This window comes from Coregonus lavaretus, assembly GCF_964263955.1.
Source record: "Coregonus lavaretus genome assembly, chromosome: 30".
In the NCBI taxonomy this organism is placed as follows: domain Eukaryota; kingdom Metazoa; phylum Chordata; class Actinopteri; order Salmoniformes; family Salmonidae; genus Coregonus; species Coregonus lavaretus.
Window position 1 is genome coordinate 15334633 of NC_140017.1, and position 24465 is coordinate 15359097.

At 42.4% G+C, this 24465-nt stretch overlaps 1 protein-coding gene across 2 annotated transcripts; it reads left to right on the top strand.

Moving 5' to 3' along the window:
- Positions 1–5386: 5386 nt before the first annotated feature.
- LOC311105463 (hypoxia-inducible factor 1-alpha-like) lies at positions 5387–24465 on the top strand. Of its 2 annotated transcripts, none has more exons than XM_084147624.1 (15): positions 5387–5548; positions 9972–10159; positions 10354–10508; positions 11479–11563; positions 11695–11810; positions 14047–14234; positions 15261–15367; positions 18747–18894; positions 19052–19275; positions 21287–21429; positions 21551–21643; positions 21827–21957; positions 22099–22210; positions 22350–22473; positions 22654–24465. In XM_084147624.1, exons 1-15 carry the CDS (start codon positions 5517–5519, stop codon positions 22710–22712), a joined length of 1905 nt encoding a protein of 634 aa, XP_084003750.1. In that variant the 5' UTR covers positions 5387–5516; the 3' UTR covers positions 22713–24465. The 2 variants fall into 2 exon arrangements, with proteins under 2 accessions (XP_084003750.1, XP_084003749.1); XM_084147623.1 differs by having other exon boundaries at positions 5400–5548; positions 10351–10508.

Here is a 24465-nt window from a genome sequence, read left to right on the forward strand (position 1 = left end):
TCCCTCCCTACCATGTACCCAGTATCGAAGGCTTGGCTTAACAATCTCCGAATGTTATTAAACGTTATGGTGTTTTGTAGCAGATATCTCTTTCCATTCATCAGTCTGAATGCTGGTATTATATTAGAGTGGAGTGGACGAACGTGCCCAGGTAGCCTACAGGAGACTTTTGAAGTAGCCTAATCAGATTAAAACATTCGCACTGGGAACACCACATCATTTCAACGTGGAGAATTTGGTAATATTAGGTAGATACGTTGATTAATGAGATTCCAACCTATTTTCACCCTCTCAAAAAGACAGCCAAAAGGTTGTTGAATTCCCAATGTGTTATCACTATGCTTTCAACCATCTAAAAGCACAACCAAATTCCAATGGAAAATCAATGTCTAAAATGTTGTGTATTTAAATACAACTGAATGTGTTATCACTGTTCTTGATCAAATAGCACAACCAAATGACCTGGATTGCAGTTAGTTGAGATAACATTAAAGTACATGGTGCAAGTGATCAATGTCATTTGAGATTTTGTGCAGATTATTATAGCAATTGTGAATATTTCTACAGACCTGCGACCCTTAACGCTTTCTGTGATTACATAAGAAGAGATTTACTGTTACAGTAACCTCAAAATGTGGCTATGGATGTGTTCCTCATTTTAAGGTTGAATAAATACTGTTATATTAGTTTGTAAGATAGCATTAACGTTAGGCTATTTACTGTCTTACAAAAGTCAAATTGAATTGTGTTTGGTTGACAACGCAACAAAATATCAACATTTAAATGAGATAGCTCCATCTGGGCCACTGGCTTAATCCTATTCTTTAACTTTTATTTTTGGTTGAGATGGAGACGTGAATCAAACATACACTACATGGCCAAAAGTATGTGGACACCATCTAGAATGTCATTGTATGCTGTAGCGTTAAGACTTCCCTTCACTGGAACTAAGGGGCCTAACCCGAACCATGAAAAACAGCCCCAGACCATTATTCCTCCTCCACCAAACTTTACAGTTGACACTATGTATTTGGTCAGGTAGCGTTCTCCTGGCATCCGCCAAACCCAGATTCGTCCGTCGGACTGCCAGATGGTGAAGCGTAATTCATCACTCCAGAGAACGCGTTTCCACTGCTCCAGAGTCCAATGGCGGCGAGCTTTACACCACTCCAGCCAACACTTGGCATTGCGCATGGTGATCTTAGGCTTGTGTGCGGCTGCTCGGCCATGGAAACCCATTTCATGAAGCTCCCGACGAACAGTTATTGTGCTGATGTTGCTTCCAGAGGCAGTTTGAAACTCGGTAGTGAGTGTTGCAACCGAGGACAGACAGTTTTTACACACTATGCGCTTCAGCACTCGGCGGTCCCATTCTGTGAGCTTTTCGGCTGAGCCGTTGTTACTCCTAGACGTATCCACTTCACAGTAACAGCACTTACAGTGCAGCTCTAGCAGGGCAGAAATTTGACGAACTGACTTGTTGGAAAGGTGGAACCCTATGATGGTGCCATGTTGAAAGTCACTGAGCTCTTCGGTACGGGCCATTCTACTGCCAATGTTTGTCTATGGAGATTGCATGGCTGTGTGCTTGATTTTATACACCTGTCAGCAATGAGTGTGGCTGAAATAGCCGAATCCACTCATTTGAAGGGGTTTCCACATACTTTAGGCCATGTAGTGTATCATTTTTTTACTTGTCGACAAGTTAATAGGCTCTTTACCGTGTTGCAAAAGTGAATTGTGTTTGGTTGTCAACGCAACCAAATCTAAACATTTAAAGGAGATATATCTTCAGCTTGGATAGCTCCATCTGTGCCACTGAGTCTGGCTTTAATTCCAGTCAAATTAATAATTGATATGTTGGATTCACGTCTCCATTTCAACCAAAAATCTAAGTTGAGGAATAGGACTAAATCAAATCAAACTTTAAATGCACTTTAAATACAGTTTGATCTGATTTAATCCTTTTCTTTAACTTTTATTTTTGGTTGAGATGTGAATCCAACACATTTTATACAAGGTTTGTCTATGTTGAAAATTGGATACCATGATGACATAATCCTGTAGATTCCACGTCACAATAAGTTGACAAGTTACGTGGAAACAATTTGACTCCAATGCTTACCACAGTTATGTCAAGTTGGCTGGATGTCCTTTGGGTGGTGGACCATTCTTGATACACACGGGAAACTGTTGAGTGTGAAAAACCCAGCAGCGTTGCAGTACTTGACACACTCAAACCAGTGTGCCTGGCACCTGCTACCATACTCCATTCAAAGGCACTTAAATATTTTGTCTTGCCCATTCACCCTCTGAATGGCACACATACACAATCCATGTCTCAATTGTCTCAAGGCTTAAAAATCATTCTTTAACCTGTCTCCTCCCCTTCGTCTACACTGATTTAAGTGGATTTAAGTGACATCAATAAGGGATCATAGCTTTCACCTGGATTCACCTGGTCAGTCTGTCATGGAAAGAGCAGGTGTTTCTCAGGTTTTGTACACTAAGTGTAAATACCTGCTATGCTGATGAGTTTTCTTGGACCTAACTTGCTTACCACTTTTTCCATGTGGTTTCTTCCTTCTCAGACCCTTTAGCCCAATTTACCCCACTCTCCATTACACAATGGACACATGTCCATTTAATATCAAATTTGGTGTGTCAATCTGTCTGTTATATTTGCTGTTTGTATGCACCACCCTGTGGGCATTTGTGATGCTCTGGACTGGTGTCTGATAAAATCAACACCAATGGGAAAGAGGGGCCAATGTTTTGGGATTGGGAGACTGAGGACAGTCATGTTATTCACAGCCCTACAGGGGGCACTCTACTAACCTTCCTCTGGGCAAGGTGAGTTTCACACAACCTCAAAGTACTTTGCCTTATTTTTAAGGAGTCAAAACAATAAAACACCAAATTTTTTCCTCATAGATACATTTTCAAAAGGGTGAATTAACTATTTGGGAAATGTAGCTGTGGCCTATATTACACTGTCATCAACGTTCACCAACGCATTCTGCTTTCTCCACCCAACTCTCCAAGCCAATAGGTCGTGGTAGTCAGACAATGACAGCTGAATACCACTGATCCATCCATAGAAGTAGAAGAAGAAATTGGACGCGTTCGAGTGGATCATTGTTGGTCACTGCCTTTCAGTATGTTGCATGCATTATGGAGGAATAAACGTAAACTACATGTCGATTGCATGGCTACACGTCGACTGCATGAACATGTACAAAAAAACATGTCATCAAAGGTCCTGCAGTTTTTTATGAAGTCGCCTTCAAGTTGCTTCTCACTGGCTGCACCTATTTGTCAACCAATCATTAGGGTGTTTTTGTATGGTAAATCCCAAACCAGCCCCTCACCCTGCCAACTCCGAGGGCACTACGTCGTCACGTGTTGCTGACGAAACTCTGAGGGTGACTTCCAGAGAGTGGCGAGGGGATCAATAAAGCCATTTCGAGCAGTAAGGCTTTAACGCAGCCAACTGTAGACGAAAGTCAACGAGGGAAGTCGGGGGAGGTGCATGGTTTACCTACAGCAAGAGACTATAAGGACACTGCTGACCTGCAAAACGACTAACCAAAATCTAAAACTGACCCTTAACTGTAACCTAAATCCTTAACTACTTTGGTCCCAGAGATTCTCACAGTGAAAAGCTGAAATTAACTACTTTCATTAATTTGCTTGCACTGCTTTCATATTTTCAGGAGTATTGAATTACAAGTAAATACCCCTCAAGATACACTTCATTTTAACTAGCTAAATCCTGTGTAACACCTAGTAATTACATTGTATTTATGCAGATATTACATGTGTAAGTCGCTTTGGATAAAAGCGTCTGCTAAATGGCATATTATTATTATTATTATTATTATTATTATTATTATTATGTACTCTGTGATGTACTAGTGTGTTTATCTTCCCACTTTGATCGCGCTTTCAAAAGCTTTAAAATTAGGGCCAGGTTGGGACGTAGATCCTAACCCTAACCTAATTTTTACCAATTCTGAAATTAAATTTAGGTTTGCAGGTCAGGAGTGTCCATATAGCCTTTTCCCTAAAACAAGGCTCTGTGCAACATGGGAGTGTTGCCATTGCGGTTTGCAGCTCAGGACTCAGGAGTGTCCATATATATAGCCTTTTCCCTACAGCAAGGCTCCTAGCAACATGGCAGTGTTGCCATTGTTTATAAAAGTGTTTCATTGTTTGTAATAAAACAAAAAAACATGAAATAAGCAACTGTAGTGACTTGAAGGCGCTTGCATAAAAAACTGCATGACCTTTGATTACACGTTTTTTTGCAAAGTTCACGCAGTCGACATGTAGTCCCCTGTAGCTCAGTTGGTAGAGCATGGCGCTTGCAACGCTAGGGTTGTGGGTTCGTTTCCCACGGGGGGCCAGTATCAAAATGTATGCAATCACTAACTGTAAGTCGCTCTGGATAAGAGCGTCTGCTAAATAACTTCCTATAACGCAACACACTTTGAAAGGCGTGACCACTGACTTGATCCGCTCGAAATCGTCCATAGGAAGGATAATGGGCACGTTCGAGCTGCTTGCACCTACATGTGAACTTTACATAAATCATGTGCTCAAAGGTCATGACGTTTTGACTGTTAGTTTCTGCAGTTGCTCTTCACCAACTTCATCCTGCAGCCATCGGCTGCATTGTGGGAGGCTCTAATTGTCAATCTATCATTAGGGTGTTTTTATTTGACCTACATAAACGTGACCAAAGACATCACTGAAACAGGAACCAACTTTGCTGCCATTCATGTAAACAGTGGATATATAGAAATTCATGTGATATTTGGGACTGTCACTAATTGATTGTACAATGTACACACATTTGATGTGAGTGTGTGATATGGGGGTTGAAGGCATGTTTATTTCGACATTATAAAGAAAAACTTTGATAAACAATGACCCCGCCATGCTGATCTGAGCCTTGCTGTTGGAAAACCACATTAGTGTCCGACTTTCAGCTGTCGCAACTGCACCTCCTCGAATTTCTTCTACAGTCGGTTGCTTTAGCCTTACCACTTAAACGAGTTGTGCCTGGGGTTCATTCAGTTCGATTTAATGTTTGCTACGTTACGTGACGGTTTGTACTGAACGGCACGTTTCCTCAAAACGTTCTTCAATGTTGTTGAACAGACTTTGAGGTACGTTTGCTCCGTTTGGTGGGTATGGCTTAAAGCAATGAGTGACGTATTTAAAGGGCCGCGGAGCGTTCCCCAACACACAACCTCTCCGTTTCTGAACTGGTCGTTCAGAACTGCACCGTGTCCCTTTAATTGAACGTTGCAGTACGTGTTTTCGTACTGAACGCAGCCCTGTTGTTCGTGCGAATCTGCCCTCTCATTGGCTAGAATGTCTGCAAAGGCGGAAGACAGGCGGGATGAGACGTTGTTGTAAGAGCTTTCTCGAGTCGATCGATCTCAGCATAGAATAAAACATTCATAAAACAAATCCGAAGTCTGAGACTTTAAGTTTACGAGTTTAATATGGATAAGAAGGAAGAGCCTGTTGGACAACGGTAAGACATTTATAAATGAGTTTTCAATTAGACATCGTCGACATATTCCAAGTGTTCTCGTAGCCTATTGTCTGCCGGCTACAAAATAACTTGGACATGCGCACGAATGTATAGATACGATATCAATTTCTGTCAAAGTAAAAATGTAAAATCTACTTTTTCAATTTTTAAAGTGTTTTCCCAGGGGCGTCATGCACCCCAAAAATCTGAGGGGGCACAAAGTATGTGCATTTTTCAAACTGCTTTTTCCTGCAATCTAGGGCCAAAAATCTGGGTAAAGGAATGTAAGTCATATTCAGTACATTTAGTTATTGCTTGCCTTTCTGAAGTCTACCAACCTTGCCAGCAGGCATGCGTTGCACATGGGGATGTGTGAAACGTACTGCTCAGCCACTTCAGGCTTCAGCTAGTTTTTCATGTGGCGCTGACTGGTAAGATGTTTCAGGATGGCAGTCATGTGTGCTAGCAAGGCAGAGGTCCACAGTTCGCGCCAGGTATGGTCCAAATTGGGAGGAAGTGGTACTGACAAATCAAGCAGTGTGACATCCTTTACACATGCCAGCTAAGATAGTTGGACAAGCTAGCTACTCTAACTTGATTGAGAGCCTGAAATGGCTTCTTGGTAGCTAGTAATGAGGTTGGGATATTGGGAACTAATGATGTTGGGATATTGGGAACCTATCTGGGCTAGCTTAACCCAAATTGATAAAATTGTGTCTAGTAGTATTACAGAGAGAAATATTATAATAATAATTTTTTTACAGGACAAATCTGAGGGGGCACGTACCCCTGTGCCCCATATAGGCATGACGCCTTTGTTTCAGCATTTAGATCTTGGCTTTGGAAATTGTCCAATAACTGTTAGACAATCTTATTTTATCTGTTTATAGAACATATTGAGCATATTTAAGTATACATTTTGCTACATAGTTTTGGTTGAGAGATTCATTATAGTTCAGGATAGGATTGAGCCTACCCAATCCACACATCTCAATATCATCAAATAATTGTGAGGCATGATTAAATGAAGAGCCTAATAAACCTGTAAGGCACAGAGTTGATGCCATCATTGACCTTATTCCAGGGTGGTAGAGAGGACATGTTCCATTGGAATTCATTCATGTTTCCCAGGTCAAATTGACACTGCCTACAGTCAGTCTTGCCCTTATCATGATTCCAATTGCATTGCATTGGGTCATTTCACGTAGGCTATCGATATGCCGGGCTGGGGAAATGCTCTGACGCTGCCCAAATGCTCTATCTAAATGTTGATGCGCCTCGCTTTCGATCTACAGTTTTGGAACCCTTTGGAACCTAACTTTTATATCGGCAATAAATGATTTTCAAAAGGTTAAAAAAAGAGGCCTTTTTAAGGAAATTTCAGCTTGCAGTGCAGCATTGCTAACATCAGTTTGGCTGTTTACATTCATTACATTTGACGATGCTGGCTGTGGCAGAAGTAATAAATAGATTATTGTGGATTCTGTCACCATAGACCTTGAGACACAACTCAAGGTAAGGGTATTTAGACCCAAATATAGGTTTTGACTGAACTATCCCTGAATGACACACCTTTTATAGGGCTCTATCCTGTTCCTGCGGAGAGCTAAAACAGAGTCACACAGAGTGTTTTATTCACACAGTGTTTGAGTCGTCAGGCAAGCTCAGTGGGTCAGTATTCCACTTCAGTGATACCCCAACATCTTGTCAACATGTGCACAAGAAAATGGAGCAGATATATTATACCAATCTGTCTGTATAAATGTTTATCCATAACAAGGCCCAGGTGTCAAATCTCTCAAATGTCAAATTGTGTAAAATCTTTCCATCTATTCCTGTAATTTATGGCAGTATATTTATGGCCAAAATGGCATTCCCTGATATAGACAATAATTTTTTCTTGAGTGTTTGAGTTTAGGTCAATATATGGCCAAAAACCTCTCCAAATACAACTACGTTTTTAGACCTATTCACAAAATATCTTGCACTCTCTTTTATCATTTAAAAAGCTGACAAACAGGCTGGCTGAGAGGCTCCAGCTCACTAAAATACCCCTCCCCCACTCTAGCATACCAGCCACTGAGCTATAAAGATCCCAGGAGCAGAAAAGGAGCTGGCTCCAATGAACTGACCAATCAGCAGTCAGGAGGGCTGGCAGGCAGCGCACTCTATGATCCCTTTAACACAACAACTGTTACTTCAACAGCAACAAGTGCATTATGGGACAGTATGGGTAGGCTGCAGTACTGCTGTGATAGGAGTGTGACATCATAGCCTATTTAATCTCAGAGCCTATACCAAGACAGGAGATAGAAACACAATCATCTATTGACAAACAAAAAATTATTTTTGCATAGTGTGGGCTGTAGCATTTACTTTTAAATTGTTTGAATAATTGAATAAAAATCAATCATGCAGAATGCGCGGCCAGTGTTGGGCACTCACTATTAACAATGCAGAAAACCGCTCATCTGTAGCCCAAACCGTTCAAAACTAAAGACCGGGGCTGCAAATCAGGCTGCTTCACATACACCTAAAATAACTTTGTGGGACTGTGGTCGGGTTCAGGACCAGTTCTTGCGGGAGCAGGTGGGAGTCGGACAAGAAGTCAGCGGGAGTGGGTGGGAGTCGGACAAGAAGTCAGCGGGAGTGGGTGGGTGAGGTATGAAAAGCATCCAGAGCAGGATGAAGAAATCAGTCCCACACTGTACTGTATTCTATTGAGCTCTACTGTGGTGTACTTTGATGTCCAAACTTGTGAAACATAGACTTCTAGGATTGGTTCAGATTTTGTCTGGTCTGGACCAACCAAATTTGGTCTTGTTTGGTAGCGGAGCTCATTAAGATAATAGCCAGTGTTTAGAATAATACCCAAATATGCAAAGGAGGATATTGCATATTTCTACCTTTGTGTACCTATTTAGGATACATCTCCATGAAGAGGATGACATTCATATCCATAATTATGCATTTCTGTGTGGTATAGATCAGGGACCCATGTTGAAATTCCATTACCACATTTCTGTTACCAGGTGTAAATTCACTTTACTTACTGTAGTTCTGCACACACCTTTGAATCTTAATTCGGAGCAGATTTTTGAAAAACGTGGTCACATAATAAAAAACTGAAGGAGATTTTATCAAAATTCTGTCACCAAACTTTGTATCTGCACAGTTCTTCCAGTAATGTTTTTTTTTGTAACATGTTCAGTGTAAATTGTTAAAAGTAGTCCTTGTGCATAGAGTTGTATGGTTTGTTAAACTTTGAAATTACATTTTTTTGGCATACATTTTAAGTGAATAATCTGAATCTCAGTGCAATTCCGTTACCATGGAAGTGGCCTTATGTTGCCTGTTACTTATATAAGTGTTCTCAAATAATGATCCTATCTGACCATATTCAAATCAAACCGAGCACATTCTGTCACACCCTGGTCAATGACAAAACTCATTACTCTTCACTTCATATTACCTCAGCTGGTAAGGATCAGTTACGGTTATTATATAATCAATGACATTTTATTTTGATGAACACAGCTTGTGAGATGGTAAGGGACGGGGAGAACTCCTGAACCATTTCACCCAGCCTGCATTCATACATGGAGATACACATCGCATCTGTTTAAACTTCCTGTGAAAAGCCTGGGGGAAAGAAGGGGGCACAATCTCAGCTCTCTGAGACTGTAGAGGACAGGGGGACAATGGAGGACATGAGGGCGAAGCGGAAGTGGGGGTCCGACTGTTGATTGGGGTCAGATGCCATAAACAGGTTAACAGAGCCTGCCTGTGTCCCCTTGGGGTGAAGATAAGAGGAGATTGAGGGCTGTGGTTCAGGGAGGAATGTTTCCCTGTTCCCTCCCAGACACAGTGTGTGACTCAGTGAACGCTTAAACTACACAATGCGGATCCTACATGCTGAATCAAAGAGAAAACAATTTAGGAAATACATTTTGTTCCGTCTGTTTGTATGTGTGAGTTTGAATATTTAGATATTTGCTTGTTCGGTTATGGAGGTGTGATAGAGTAAAAAGAGGGTCAGAGAAGTTTGATAAAGAGGAGTAATAAACAATGTTTGAAGTTTGTTTGTCTGAGAAGGAAGTGAATATTACACTGTAGATGGTAAGTGGATGTTAAATATCTGGTTTGACTTTGTGTACCCAGTGACTGACTTCACAGAAAAAAATATATTGAAATGTGTGTTGAAAGGGTTTTAGGTGTTTGTGATTTGTTAGAATTTCACACATCGGAAAATTGGATTACATTTGTGAACGCAGGGATGTCAAGAAATCACAAAGGATTTATCTTCATGAATGAACACCTCCTCAGTATACCATTCTCCTCCACTTCCTTGGTCTGTTCTTCTACTTCTCTTCCTACCTTTTCACTTCCTCTTTTCTTTTCTCTCCCTCTTCCCTCTGTCCAGGTCGAGTACGGATCAGCGGAAGGTGCGTTCCCGGGATGCGGCGCGCTGCAGGCGGAGTCAGGAGACGGAGCTGTTCTACGAACTGGCCCACACCCTGCCCCTCCCCCGCAGAGTCTCCGCCGACCTGGACAAGGCCGCCATCATCCGGGTGACGCTCAGCTTCCTTCGCATGCACTACCTCCGCTCAGGTGGGCTCCCAATTGGCCAGTCGTGTCCATGTCCTGTACTGTGAATGGTTGAGAGAGCCAGGCATACTTTCTTTATTACTTTCCAATTAGTAACCAACTCCCAAGATGGTGGTAGTCTAGACCCTTGAGTCGAAAAGGTGGTGACATGACATTGGATGTGTGTATTTTATCATGTGTGTTTTATGTCATAGCAGGGGATACGAGTGAGGAGCGCGTCACAGATGGGGACGAGGACATGATGGATGGGTTCTACCCCCGAGCGTTGGCAGGCTTCATCATGGTGATGACAGAGGAGGGGGATATGATCTACCTGGGTGACAGCGTCAACAAACACCTGGGCATCCCACAGGTACATACAGCCACACATGGTTCTGGCAATATCAGGGTCATGGGTTCGATTCCCACTGGGGCTATCCATATGAAAATGTATGCACTCACTGTTGTCAGTCTCTTTGGATAAAAACCATCTGCTTAATGGTATATAGTAGTACTATACTAGTATACAGTTCCACTGCTGTTGTGTGATGTTCCCATTTGTTTACAATCAGTCTGTATCCACAAAGCTCTATTGCGTATAGTCCGGTAGAATGAATCAGTTATAGGCTTACTAGAATGTCAACTGCAGACTCAATACAAAAAGTGGATACTCCCACATAACGAATGGCAAAGAGTAATGTTAAAAATATTCCGTTATTACTGCATGTTTTACAACGGTTTTATTTATGGCCATTGATGAACAGTTTGGTTGTCCAATTGGTTAGTTCTATGTTGCATTATTGATTTAATGGGTTGAAATCATGAGGCTTTTTTGATATTTCAGTGTCTGATGTGAGTTAAACTACACATGATGTGTGTTCCTGATACGAGCTTCCTTTTCTTCCTTCAAAATAGGATGTGGTCTCTGAGAGCCCTCAAGTTCTACAGAAAAAAAACTCTTTTTTACGAGAAGTTGTCTTTTTCTTTCGCCTTAACTTATCATCTTTTTTTAAAATCCTAGTATGACTTGTAGGCGTGTAATACAATCGACAGCCATTACAAATAATCATCCCACAATAGTGAAGTGGGAGCTAAATGTTCATGGTCCCCTAGATTACCCTGCAGAACAAATGTAAGAGTCTGGTTGGTTGGATTACCAAGAAAATGCAGACATCATGTTTGTAGAAGTTAGCAAATACAAGCTACAAAGCACCTGGTGTGATATTCTCGGACTTAGTATTTTGAGAGAACCTGCAGTGCAGCTTTTCTTAATCTGCTATTCATGGAAAAGGGGCCTGTGTGACGTTGTATTGAAATGGTTGCATTATTGTTGAGTTGTCCAGCTGGAGTTGCTGGGCCAGAGTGTGTATGACTTTGTCCACCCATGTGACCAAGAGGAGCTACGGGATCTCCTGACGCCTAGGCCAGGTGAGACAAACCACCCTTTGTGTGTGCATGCGTACGTGTGTGTGAGCGACTGCGTGCATGCATATGTGTGTGTTCATCATGCATGCTCACACAGAGCTGTAAGCCTGCAACCTATCTTCTCTCCACCCCAGGTGTGTCCAAGAAGAAACCAGTGCAGCAACACACGGAGATGGCCTTCTTCCTTAGGATGAAGAGCACTCTGACTGAAAGAGGGCGCACTGTCAACATAAAGTCTGCCACCTGGAAGGTACTTTTGCCCCCACACAGCTGAGCCCTAATGAGCTAGCAACACCCCAAGCCCCCGTACACCTGTCTATGCCGCACCTGCATAGGGCGTTAGGTTTGGGCTGTATACCGTTCATAATGTATAACGGAGTATTTTGAAATATTCAATACCATCAATAACGTTGAAACTATTTGTAGCTTGTTTTTTCATAAATGTGAATATTTGTCCTTTTTAAATAAATACCTGCAGTCAACTTGTACACTTGGTTAATAGATAAAGCAGATCGCGTCCTTCATTTCGCCTGTTCCATTATTTTTTCATTAAGAAGTCGTTCCCCAAATCAGCTGATTGAGCCAGTCACATGGTATGTTGGTTTACAAAGAGCACACGGAGCAAATGGAAGCTTCGTGACGTGACGATCGATCCACAGAGAGGTGATCAAGTTACACTTTAAATTCACAACTTATGTTTGCTAGCTAAATATCTTATAACTATACATTTGACTATCTAAAATGTGCCAGATGAATTCTCTCCAGCTCATGGCTCCAGCTATGCATTTGGTTTTTTAACTTGCTCACTAGCTAAGTTGCTAGCTTGCAAGATTTACAGCAGAGACAATCAATACCCTCCTTGATCAAGATCCCTGCTGTCTAATATTTGTTTTGTGCATGCAGAAAACTGTGAGTAGCCTATTGAGTATAACTTTATGAGCTGGGCTGTCTGTTCTTGCGATTAGTTTGTCCGATTGCGCTTGTTAGCATTTAGCTAGTGTCCGCTATGGAGAGAAATAGCGCCCCCTTGTGTGCACTAACAGTAATACCGTATACCCCGGTATGGTAAAATTCGTATGAAAATCTGGATACCGCCCAACCCTATTAGGGTCGTCTTTCACCATTCAGTGAGATTCATATGTTGCTGTTACCAGTGACGTTGCTAGGACATTAGACCCACATCAGAGCTATAAACATGAGATGTGTTTTGATTCAGAAGGCCAGGACACTTAATCCAGCTGAAAGGTATCACTGGTAGGACAGGCTGGCTGGCCTCGATATCAGGGGGTTGTCTGTACCCTCTCCAATCCCCATTCTAATGATGAGACGTGGGGGAGTAACCATATCTCTCTGGTTTATGAGTCTGGTTCTCTACCAACTTAATCCAGCCTGCCACCCTGCCTGACTTTCTTTCCTATTGGTGCGACTATGGCTTGCCTACATCATTGGTAGCATAGATGGTGTCCCCGTCACCTTCCTTTCACTTGGCTCATTTCTGCTTGGCTCAGTGTCTAGCATCGAGAAGTTGATTCAGGGGATGACACACACAGAGCTTTATTTTTGTGAAATTTCTTGACTTTATGGGGAGTCAAAATGTTTGACCTTTAAAAATCCAATGTTCCTTAACCCTAACCTTAACCCCTAAACCTAACCTTAACTTAAAACTCTAAACCTAACACTTAAGCTTAAAATAGCATTTGAACAAATTCAGGACCTGAAAAAAGTCCTGACTTAAAAAAAAAAAAGTTCTTGTTTTCCTACCTTGTCAGGACATTTGGGTGAATTGTTAGGACATTGGGGTCCTGATAAGGTAGGAAAACAAGTATACGCACACACACAGGGCGGGGGTCCATCAGTGACCATGACTGTCAGAAAGCCTTGGCCCAGCTCTGGACTCCAGTAGAGGTGTGTGTAAAACAGTGTTGACTCAGCATTTGTGTCATTGGGGTGAGTCTGTGTTCTCACTCTTGGCCATGTTACAAGGGCGTCACATACCATTATTATACTGCCATTCCAGTACCTCTCCATCTCTACGGTTATTTGGTCTACGCCAGAGCTCTGGTCTGAAGTAGTGCACTATATAGGGAATAGGGTGCCATTTGGGATGGATCCTTACTCTTATATAGAATAATCCTTACATTCTTTCACTTTCTTCTAACGCGCCATGTCTAGCTTCAAGTCCCACTGTGAATGTTGCTTAACATAGTCAGTCTGCCATGAATTGTCTCTACAACATGAATGGGCAACTGGCAGGTAGCCCGCGGCCCCCCCTTTTTTAATGCCGTCGTATCAATTTCCACACAAAAAAAAGCGAGCCACTGCGGCCCCTCGTGATGAGTTCTGTTTTTGTGTGGCCCCCATCCCCATCAAATTTGCAACATTCACATTGGGACTTATGGGTCCTGTTGCTCATGCATGTGCCCTGTTATGTATATATGGATAGTCATGGTTATCGAACTAACCTTACCACACTCTGTGGCCCCCAGGTGCTGCACTGTACAGGCCACATGCGTGTGTGCTGCAGTGACGAGGATTCGTCACCCCCTGCAGGCCGCTTCATGACGGTGCTGTGTGAGCCCATCCCCCACCCGTCCAGTGTGGAGTTCCCTCTGGACCGCAGTACCTTCCTCACTCGACACAGCATGGACCTGTGCTTCACACACTGCGAGGGCAGGTGAGGCTGAGCAAACACACACACACACACACACACACACAGGGTGAATTCATTTCGCAGATTCTGTTGCAAAACGTTTTGCAACGGAATAATTTTTACTCCAACCCCTGAATAAAAGAGAAGAGCAGTCACGGATATAGTCAATCATAAATCAATTTGGTTTCATACAAGTTGCAACAGGGAGATAACCTCCAGCATAGAAAAAGTCTGCCTGGCCTCCTCGGAGAAGGCCCTTATATCCACTATCAGCAGACAACTGTTCTGTCAACAAGGTCACTAAATCTTCTGACTCCAACTAAGACATTGGCCTTAGCCACTGTCGACACACATTACAAGAAAGTATACCATCAGCACTTAAACAGGTCAAAGGTCTGTTTTAAGAAGTGAAAGGATATCAGTAGTCAGTTACAACATAATTATAGACTAACAGAAGAACATGATGTTAAAAAAAAAAAAAAAAAAAAAAAATTTAAATGGGGGTAGATCATGATGTTAACATGGGGGTAGATCATGATGTTAACATGGGGGTGATCATGATGTTAACATGGGGGTAGATCATGATGTTAACATGGGGGTAGATCATGATGTTAACATGGGGGTAGATCATGATGTTAACATGGGGGTAGATCATGATGTTAACATGGGGGTACATGGCTAATTCTGGTTTCACCTCCCATGGGAATGCCTCAGTCCACGTTTCTCACCTTAATTATATTTATAACATATCATTAACAAATCAAATACAGAAAATCGTTAATGAAATAATTTCCCACTACACACAAACAGACAGACAGCTGGAGATGGCCATCCCCATACCGTGGGAAAGTTTATAACCATTGTTTGTTGCCCATTCTCAGCGGGGCTCATAGAATTACAATAACTCATAACTAATTTACCCCAGCAGATTAAGATACCAAGTTATACCATTCTCTCTTACAAAACTACCTTACTGCATCATCTCTGGTTGTTGACTCCAAGCTGATTTCTCACCACTGACCCCTCCTTCTGTCTCCACTGTGTTGCCAGGGTGGCAGAGCTAGTGGGATACGAGCCAGAATATCTGATTGGCAAATCTGCCTATGAATTCCATCATGCCCTGGACTCGGATCATGTGACCAAGAGCCTGCACATCCGTGAGTGTCTGAGAGCAGGGTGTGTGTGGATTGTAGGTGGAAGGGCCCATGCAAAAACATTGGTTTCACTGAACTAGTCTCCATTGTAACATTATCATGTGACATATAACAGTACCGTGAGAGTCAGTGTAACACTGTAACGTGTTATGCCGGTGAGTGACACATAAGTAAAAGGACACTGTGTGAGTACTGGGGACGACGTGTTGTTGTGACAGCTGTTGTCAGGCGGACTTGGTATGCTACTGCTCAGCCTTTCCTCCTGGGTGTCTGTGGGAAGCAGACTGATCAGTGAGGACAGAGCCATGGACAAATACAACTACTGCTCTGCTCGAATACGTAGGGTGTTTCTCAATATGCTCTGAGTGCATTCTCTGAGGGCGTTCTCTTCAGTACGTTCTTGTGAGGACGAGAGTGTAGAGAACGCATAAAACATTACATTTGAGAAGCACTCGCACTCCCCCTACTGTATTGCCTCACACTGCACCTCCCATTCACTGAACCTTCCTCCAGCTAGGACAATGGCAAACGTTTTACTTCATAATTATCAGCTAGTTATATGTGAATCGTAATAATTTAGCTAGGCAGCTAGTTAAACAGGCATAAATGACCCAAAACTAATGTTATGCAAGGTAGATGTCAATTCTTTGTGGGTAGCTAGCTAGCTAGCTAGCTAACAATTATTTGTGACTATCTGGCTAGCTAACAGTAGTAGCTAGCCAGTTAGTCCTGTTGACTTACTCTGGGCTTGCGATCTACGCACACTACAGTGGGTATTGTAGGCACAGCAAATTAACACAGCATGTATTTATTAACTTAACAAGATCAAATATTGTATTCTGGCAACATATGAGATGTGAATGGGCAACAGTTTATTTTATCTCGTTTCAGCTCAAATAATGGTTGCCATTGATTTCAAGAAATGTGCGTAATTTTTTTACGTGGTTGCGTTATATTTCTCTGCATACTTTCCGTTGAAGCTTGCATCGATGCATGCTTCAAAATATGTACAAACGGAGTACGCATTCGAGAAGTGCCCTCCGTGCTCCATTGCGCATACTTTGATTTGGACTCATACTCCGACTCTCCAGTGCCCCAATTTGTGTGCTCTGAACACGGTAGGATGCATTTTGAGAAACACCCATTGTCTATCATCAGACCACTGAGGTTTTGAGTAGCAACAATCATCAAAATGTATAAAAGGTCAAAAATACAGTTCTGCTAAATTTAACAGCTGCATAATGGAGCAAGATACTCAACGCTTTAAAAAAAAAAGTCCATATTATGGCAAGAACAGTTCAAATAAGCAAAGAAAAACGACAGTCCATCATTACTTTAAGACATGAAGGTCAGTCAATACGGAACATTTCAAGAACTTTGAACGTTTCTTCAAGTGCATTTGCAAAAACCATCAAGCGGTATGATGAAACTGGCTCTCATGAGGACTGCCACAGGAATGGAAGACCCAGCATTACCTCTGCTGCAGAGGATAAGTTCAATAGAGTTACTAGCCTCAGAAATTGCAGCCCAAATAAATGCTTTGCAGAGTTCAAGTCACAGACACATCTCAACATCAACTGTTCAGAGGGGACTGTGTGAATCAGGCTTCTCATGGTCGAATTGCTGCAAAGAAACCACTACTAAAGGACACCAATAAGAAGAAGAGACCTGCTTGGGCCAAGAAACACGAGCAATGGACATTAGACCGGTGGAAATTTGTCCTTTGGTCTGAAGTCCAAATTTGAGATTTTTGTTTCCAACCGCCGTGGCTTTGTGAGACGCGGTGTGGGTGAAAAGATGATCTCCGCATGTGTATTTCCCACCGTAAAGCATGGAGGAGGAGGTGTTATGGTGTGCTTTGCTGGTGACACTGTCTGTGATTTATTTAGAATTCAAGGCACACTTAACCAGCATGGCTACCACAGCATTCTGCAGCGATACACCATCCGGGCTTAGTGGGACTATCATTTGTTTTTCAACAGGACAATGACCCAACACACCTCTAGGCTGTGTAAGGGCTATTTTACCAAGAAGGAGAGTGATGGAGTGCTGCATCAGATGACCTGGCCTCCACAATCCTCCGACCTCAACCCAATTGAGATGGTTTGGGATGAGTCGGGATGGCAGAGTGAAGGAAAAGCAGCCAACAAGTGCTCAGCATATGTGGGAACTCCTTCAAACTTGGAAAAAGCATTCCAGGTGAAGCTGGTTGAGAGAATGCCAAGAATGTGCAAAGGGTGGCTATTTGAAGAATCTCAAATATAAAATATATTTTGATTTAACACTTTTTTGGTTACTACATGATTCCATATGTGTTATTTCATAGTTTTGATGTCTTCACTATTATTCTACAATGTAGAAAATAGGAAAAATAAAGAAAAGAGTAGGTGTCCAAACTTTTGACTGGTACTGTATATATAACCTATTTATGTGTTTTGTTATTATATTAATAGAATAATTCATGTTTGAAGTAAAATGTATGAAAATGACAACGCATTTGCATAATACGCTTGATCATAATTTTATACATTTGCACAAAATTACGCTCTATCCAACCAGCATCTTTCTAAGGTACCGCCCCCTCACAATCCCCTAATCTCCCATAGCTTTCACCATGGATTCCACTCATATTCATGTTTGTTTTTGTCAAATCCTCTTGCATATTCAACATTAGGTGGAGACTATGTTTAAGAAAATGATAACCCCCTGTTTTATAATCTAAATGCGCTGCTCTAGAATTTACCAACGCACAAATAGTTGACATTGTGTGGAAGATCAAAACCCTTATTTATGAGATTTGGCTGTTCCTTTTCGGAAACGGCTTCCATTGCAGGTGAGTTCCTTTTTTGTCCAGTTAAAAAAAAGTAACACTCATCTGTGCAAAGATCGCTTTCTCCTCTGTCTTGTGGTATAAATATTTTCTTTGTGCGTTTAATCCCCGTCCAAGCGTCGGCGTTGTAAAAGATGCAGATCAAAATCCACTTGTGCCATTGTTTACATTTTGAAGGGGACCAGCATGTGTTTGAGCGGTCATAACAGACGTTAGCGCGAACGTAAAATCTATGGGAAAGTGTGCTTTGTACAAGCAAGGAATGGGCATTGGTTTTCTTTTTAAATAAATCAACCCAGCAACAATTATGTAACAAGTGAATTTACACCCCACAAAAAACTGGGAAGTAATGGCTGGAAAGAGAGGAATGAGGTGGGCGGGGCATGCGCTTTGCTACTTTGAGCCCTGCTCAACCTTTTTAAGAGTGCTATAGTGAAGTGGTCAACTTGAAGTGTGCCTGTGGGTGTGTGCACATGTTTGTCTGTGTACATTGATATGTGTACATTTTAATTGTCGTCCACTGACCTGTCCTCCCCACTGTCCCCATCCCAGTTCTTTCCAAAGGCCAGGTGTGCACCAGTCAATACCGTTTCCTGGCTAAGAGTGGGGGCTTCGTGTGGGCAGAGACCCAGGCTACAGTCATATACAGCAACAAGACCTCCCAACCAGAGGCTGTGGTCTGTCTTAACTTCATCCTCAGGTAATGCCCCACCTCCTCTCTACTCTCATCTCCTTTTTCATGGCACATGCGTTCACCCCTTTCCATTCTCCCTACTCTACATCTTCTCCATACTTATTTATCATCTGTCACTATCTGTCTGTCTTTCTGTCTCTCTCTCTCTCCCTCTATCTCTCAGTGTGGTGGAGCAGGCAGATGTGGTGTTCTCAGTAGAGCAGACTGGCTGTGGGCTGAAGAGTGATCCTGTCTCTGAGGCCTCAGAGGAGACCTTGTGTGATAGTGACAACAGGAATAACAGTGACAACAGCAGCAGTGCAGAGCTCTTCCTCCAGCTGAAGGAGAACCCAGAGGACCTCCTCCAACTGGCCCCTGTCTCAGGAGACCCCACCGTACCCCTCACAGGTCACCCTCACACTTTAATTCACACCTTTAGTACTGTACCATCTTGTGGTTAGTGTCTCCCCTGAGATTGGAAGGTTAGGAGTTTGATCCACGGTCGAGTACCAAATGATTCTGGGGCCTGAGGCCCTGCGACAGACTAATGTACAGTGCCTTGCAAAAGTATTCATCCCCCTTGGCGTTTTTCCTATTTTGTTGCATTACAACCTGTAATTTAAATGGATTTTAATTTGGATTTCATGTAATGGACATACACAAAATAGTCCAAATTGGTGAAGTGGAATGAAAAAAATACCTTGTTTCAAAAAATGCTAAAATATAAAGAACGGAAAAGTGGTGCGTGCATATGTATTCACCCCCTTTGCTATGAAGCCCCTAAATAATATCTGGTGCTACCAATTACCTTCAGAAGTCACATAATTAGTTAAATAAAGTCCACCTGTGTGCAATCTAAGTGTCCCATGATCTGTCACATGATCTCAGTATATATACACCTGTTCTGAAAGGCCCCAGAGTCTGCAACACCACTAAGCAAGGGGCACCACCAAGCAAGCGGCACCATGAAGACCAAGGAACTCTCCAAACAGGTCAGGGACTAAGTTGTGGAGAAGTACAGATCAGGTTGGGTTATAAAAAAAATATCCATAACTTTGAACATCCCACGGAGCACCATTAAATCCATTATTAAAAAATTTAAAGAATATGGCACCACAACAAACCTCAATCCAATTGAGAATCTGTGGTATGACTTAAAGATTGCTGTACACCAGCGGAACCCATCCAACTTGAAGGAGCTGGAGCAGTTTTGCCTTGAAGAATGGGCAAAAATCCCAGTGGCTAGATGTGCCAAGCTTATAGAGACATACCCCAAGAGACTTGCAGCTGTAATTGCTGCAAAAGGGGGCTCTACAAAGTATTGACTTTGGGGGGGGGTGAATAGTTATGCACGCTCAAGTTTTCAGTTTTTTTTTCTTATTTCTTGTTTGTTTCATCTTCAAAGTGGTAGGCATGTTGTGTAAATCAAATGATACAAACCCCCCAAAAATCCATTTTAATTCAAGGTTGTAAGGCAACAGAATAGGAAAAATGCCAAGGGGGGTGAATACTTTCGCAAGCCACTGTACTAGTAGATCAAGCTGCCTCATGCTACAGAAGCAGCCTCCTGCCCTATGGGCCATTCTGGCTCAGACAAGGCTTACTTACTACACATTCACTGTCATAAGTGCTCAAAAGGCTGTTTACAGTGAGGGAAAAAAGTATTTGATCCCCTGCTGATTTTGTACGTTTGCCCACTGACAAAGAAATGATCAGTGTATAATTTTAATGGTAGGTTTATTTGAACAGTGAGAGACAGAATAGCAACAAAAAAATCCAGAAAAAACGCATGTCAAAAATGTTATAAATTGATTTGCATTTTAATGAGGGAAATAAGTATTTGACCCCCTCTCAATCAGAAAGATTTCTGGCTCCCAGGTGTCTTTTATACAGGTAACGAGCTGAGATTAGGAGCACACACTTAAAGGGAGTGCTCCTAATCTCATCATCTCAGTCGCCAGACCTTAATCCCATAGAAAATCTGTGGAGGGAGCTGAAGGTTCGAGTTGCCAAACGTCAGCCTCGAAACCTTAATGACTTGGAGAAGATCTGCAAAGAGGAGTGGGACAAAATCCCTCCTGAGATGTGTGCAAACCTGGTGGCCAACTACAAGAAACATCTGACCTCTGTGATTGCCAACAAGGGTTTTGCCACCAAGTACTGAGTCATGTTTAGCAGAGGGGTCAAATACTTATTTCCCTCATTAAAATGCAAATCAATTTCTAACATTTTTGACATGCGTTTTTCTGGATTTTTTTGTTGTTATTCTGTCTCTCACTGTTCAAATAAACCTACCATTAAAATTATAGACTGATCATGTCTTTGTCAGTGGGCAAACATACAAAATCAGCAGGGGATCAAATACATTTTTCCCTCACTGTATGTTTGTGTCTTGACTTGTGTGTCTTTGTTTCTGCAGACTTTGCGGAGCTGTCGTTCAGCCTTCCATCAAGCCCTGACTCCGTCCCAGATTTCCCACAGGACCTGTGCACCCCTGAGCTGTGGACGCTCCTTTCACCCATATTCAGCAAGCTCACCTCATCATCACCAGCACCAGCACTGGTAAGAACTTTGGTTGATTCTTAAATGTCAGTAAGGATACAGTATCTTCCTAGAGTCTATAACATATGGACCTAATGTGTTCTCACTGATGAGGAGTCCAGTATATATCTGTCCTCGTCAGATCCCCATTGAGGAGCTACCAATAGAGGATGAGGTGGAGAAGTTCTTTGCCGTCTGTCCAGATGAGAGCGTGCAGAAGGAAGACCAGCCTGAGGTACATGCAGTATACAGCTGATGTGCATAGTCAGAACACAATTGCCTAGCTAGACCACACACAACAGTGCTGGATTTCTAATACTTTCCTATTTCTTCAATACCTCAAACTATTTTGAGAGAGGCAAATTAGTAAGAGGGAGGCCATACCTGTGTATGAGCATTCTGTCTCCTGTGCTGGTAGGACGTGGAAGTGATTGATCTGGACATGCTGGCGCCATATATCTCCATGGATGATGATTTCCAGCTTAGCGTCCAGCTCCCTGAGACCCCTGACAGCCTCTACCCAGAGCCCCCCACTGCTACCAGGAAACGGTAAAGATCTACTCTACTGACCCACTGCTGTCTGGGTCACACCAATGAGAGACGACCGGTTGGAATGAGTGACAGTGGTGTTGGATGTTTTGGAGTGACAGTGTTGCTGAATGTTAACATTCCTCACTGTAATTTCCACAGGAGTCATGAGCTGGATGAAGACATGCCCTCCCAGCTGATGAGTCAGGACAAGAGACCGAGACACTCGGTGTCCCCCATCGAGCAGGAACTGCTTCTCAACTACACCCTGCTGGTGAGGAGGGGGTTTAAGGTTGGGAGAGGAGGGGGTTTAGGGTGGGGGTTGGGGACAGTGTATTACATTTGTTCAAGGCATCATAAAAATTACTTAATGCACAATGATGTGTTATTAAGGTTGAAATGGTGTGTTTCAGGACTGCCCTGAGGATGCAGACAGCCCAGAGTTGGAGCTGGGGCCACGCCCCTGCAGGCGGAGCCAACTGCTGACGGACAGGGACCCCATCCTCGGTGAAGCCCAGGGACTATGTGACACCGCAGGTACAAACACACACAAATGCACGTCATGGTACTACTGTATCTTGGGCAAATATTTAGGCTTCATGTCTGGCATTTGCATACTACGTCATACTGTACCTACCAAATTCACTCTTGCTAATATCTACCGAAATAGGTGATGATGACCTCTCCTCCTCTTCCCCTTCTCTCTCATTCCCCCAGCCTTGATGAGGGACCTCTTCTTGTCCCGCCCACCTGACCCCCTGACCTCTCTGACTTGAGGAAGCAGCTGCCAATCTTCCCCTGCCAGCTGGGGCGTGCTGAGATAACGGAGCCTCAACAGGATTCACACACTCCCCAACCAGACGCGTCATTCTCTCTGCCAACACCTCCAACTCCGAGATTTCCTCACGCTTGCCAGCTATGTCCACAACAACAACAGCCTGCTATGGTTTTCTGTGAGGATGCCTGTAGCTTAAAAAACGTTGTTCCTCCTTTTCTCTCTGAACCACCCTTGCATGTCTCATGTTCTAGGAGTAGGTGGCAGTACTATGTTCAGCCCCTCCCTTCTCATTTAGGGTTGATAAAAGTGTTCTCCTCAGTTCTTGTGAACACTTGTAGACTTTAGTCTAAACACTACACTTGACCCAATGGTGCTTCCGAGGTCAGAACAGACTAAAAAAACACACAGACAAATCAAGCCGAAGACAAATACGTCCAGTAAATGGTGTTTTAGGACACAGTGATGTTCCTTCAGTTGGTCTACTGTTAGTACAGTATGTGGACCTGACAGTCGGTACAGGACATTTAGGTTGATTATTTTAAAAAACAATTCTTCTAACAAACGCACAACGGTTATAAGATATGCCAATATTACCTGCGAACGATCGTCAGTGGCATATATGGGTCATCTTTATAAGAAAGGATCAAATTAATGACTAACAACCCAAGCCATTGCTATTGAGCAGTTGGATGCAGTACTCAGGCAGTTGCGTTACCTCAACAGATAATCTGTATGTCACATACTCGACTGTCATACAAGGGCTCTTTGACTGCAATCTCTTTCCAACCAAACTGACAAATTATTTCAGTGGCATCTTTTTACCTAGTCTTTTTATATACTGTACATGCTAGACTTAGAAAAATGTGATGTATTAAATGAATGCTTTGTATGCTCGCTTATGGACTACTATTGTATAAGCTGCAATGTTTTCGTTGCTTTTATCATGTATTTCTAGGTGGTGCAAGATGATCATCTTGTCATATTAAAGCAGTAATTATTATTTTTCGGAATATGCTTGCTATTTTGCAAATTCAGTGGATAAATATCTGATATACGCCTTTTGAGCATTCATTTCACACACTATAGAAATATTACTTAACATCTTATCAATTACTCCCCCGTTGAATAGGAAAGAGATTGAAAGATACTTGGTTTGAAGCATACATAGGATTTATTTTAGTTGCATGATTATAAGATTATTGCATTTGCAAATAATTAAATGATTCTATGGTGGCTTTTGTGGCATTAGATTAATCTCCATAGAGTCATCAGAATGTATTGTTTGTCAGCTCTGTATGATGAAATAAGCAACATAGCCTTCTCACCTGTACACTCTGTAGTGTACCCCTTGCCCTCCATATATTTCTGAGAGTATTATGCTTTTTAGGGTGTCATTTGAGCCTTGGTTTTTTAAGAATGTACTTTCCTATTCATTACAAAATAATAATCTTCAATAGCAGGGTGGCTTGTGGTTAAACACCTCCTTGGGTTAAATCCTCCCTGGGTTAAATCCTCCCTGGGTTAAATCCTCCCTGGGTTAAATCCTCCCTGGGTTAAACGCCCCCCGCCCACCTGTAATTGTCTTTTTTCAACTATTTCCCTGGCTGCCACTACTTTTTACAAGAAAAACAAAAAAACTTTGTCACTCCAACAAAATTATTTTGAGGTACATTGATCTAATATTTTGCCATTTTGAAACAGTGATATAATCTAATGACGTTAGATCAATAAACGTTTTTATGTATATATAT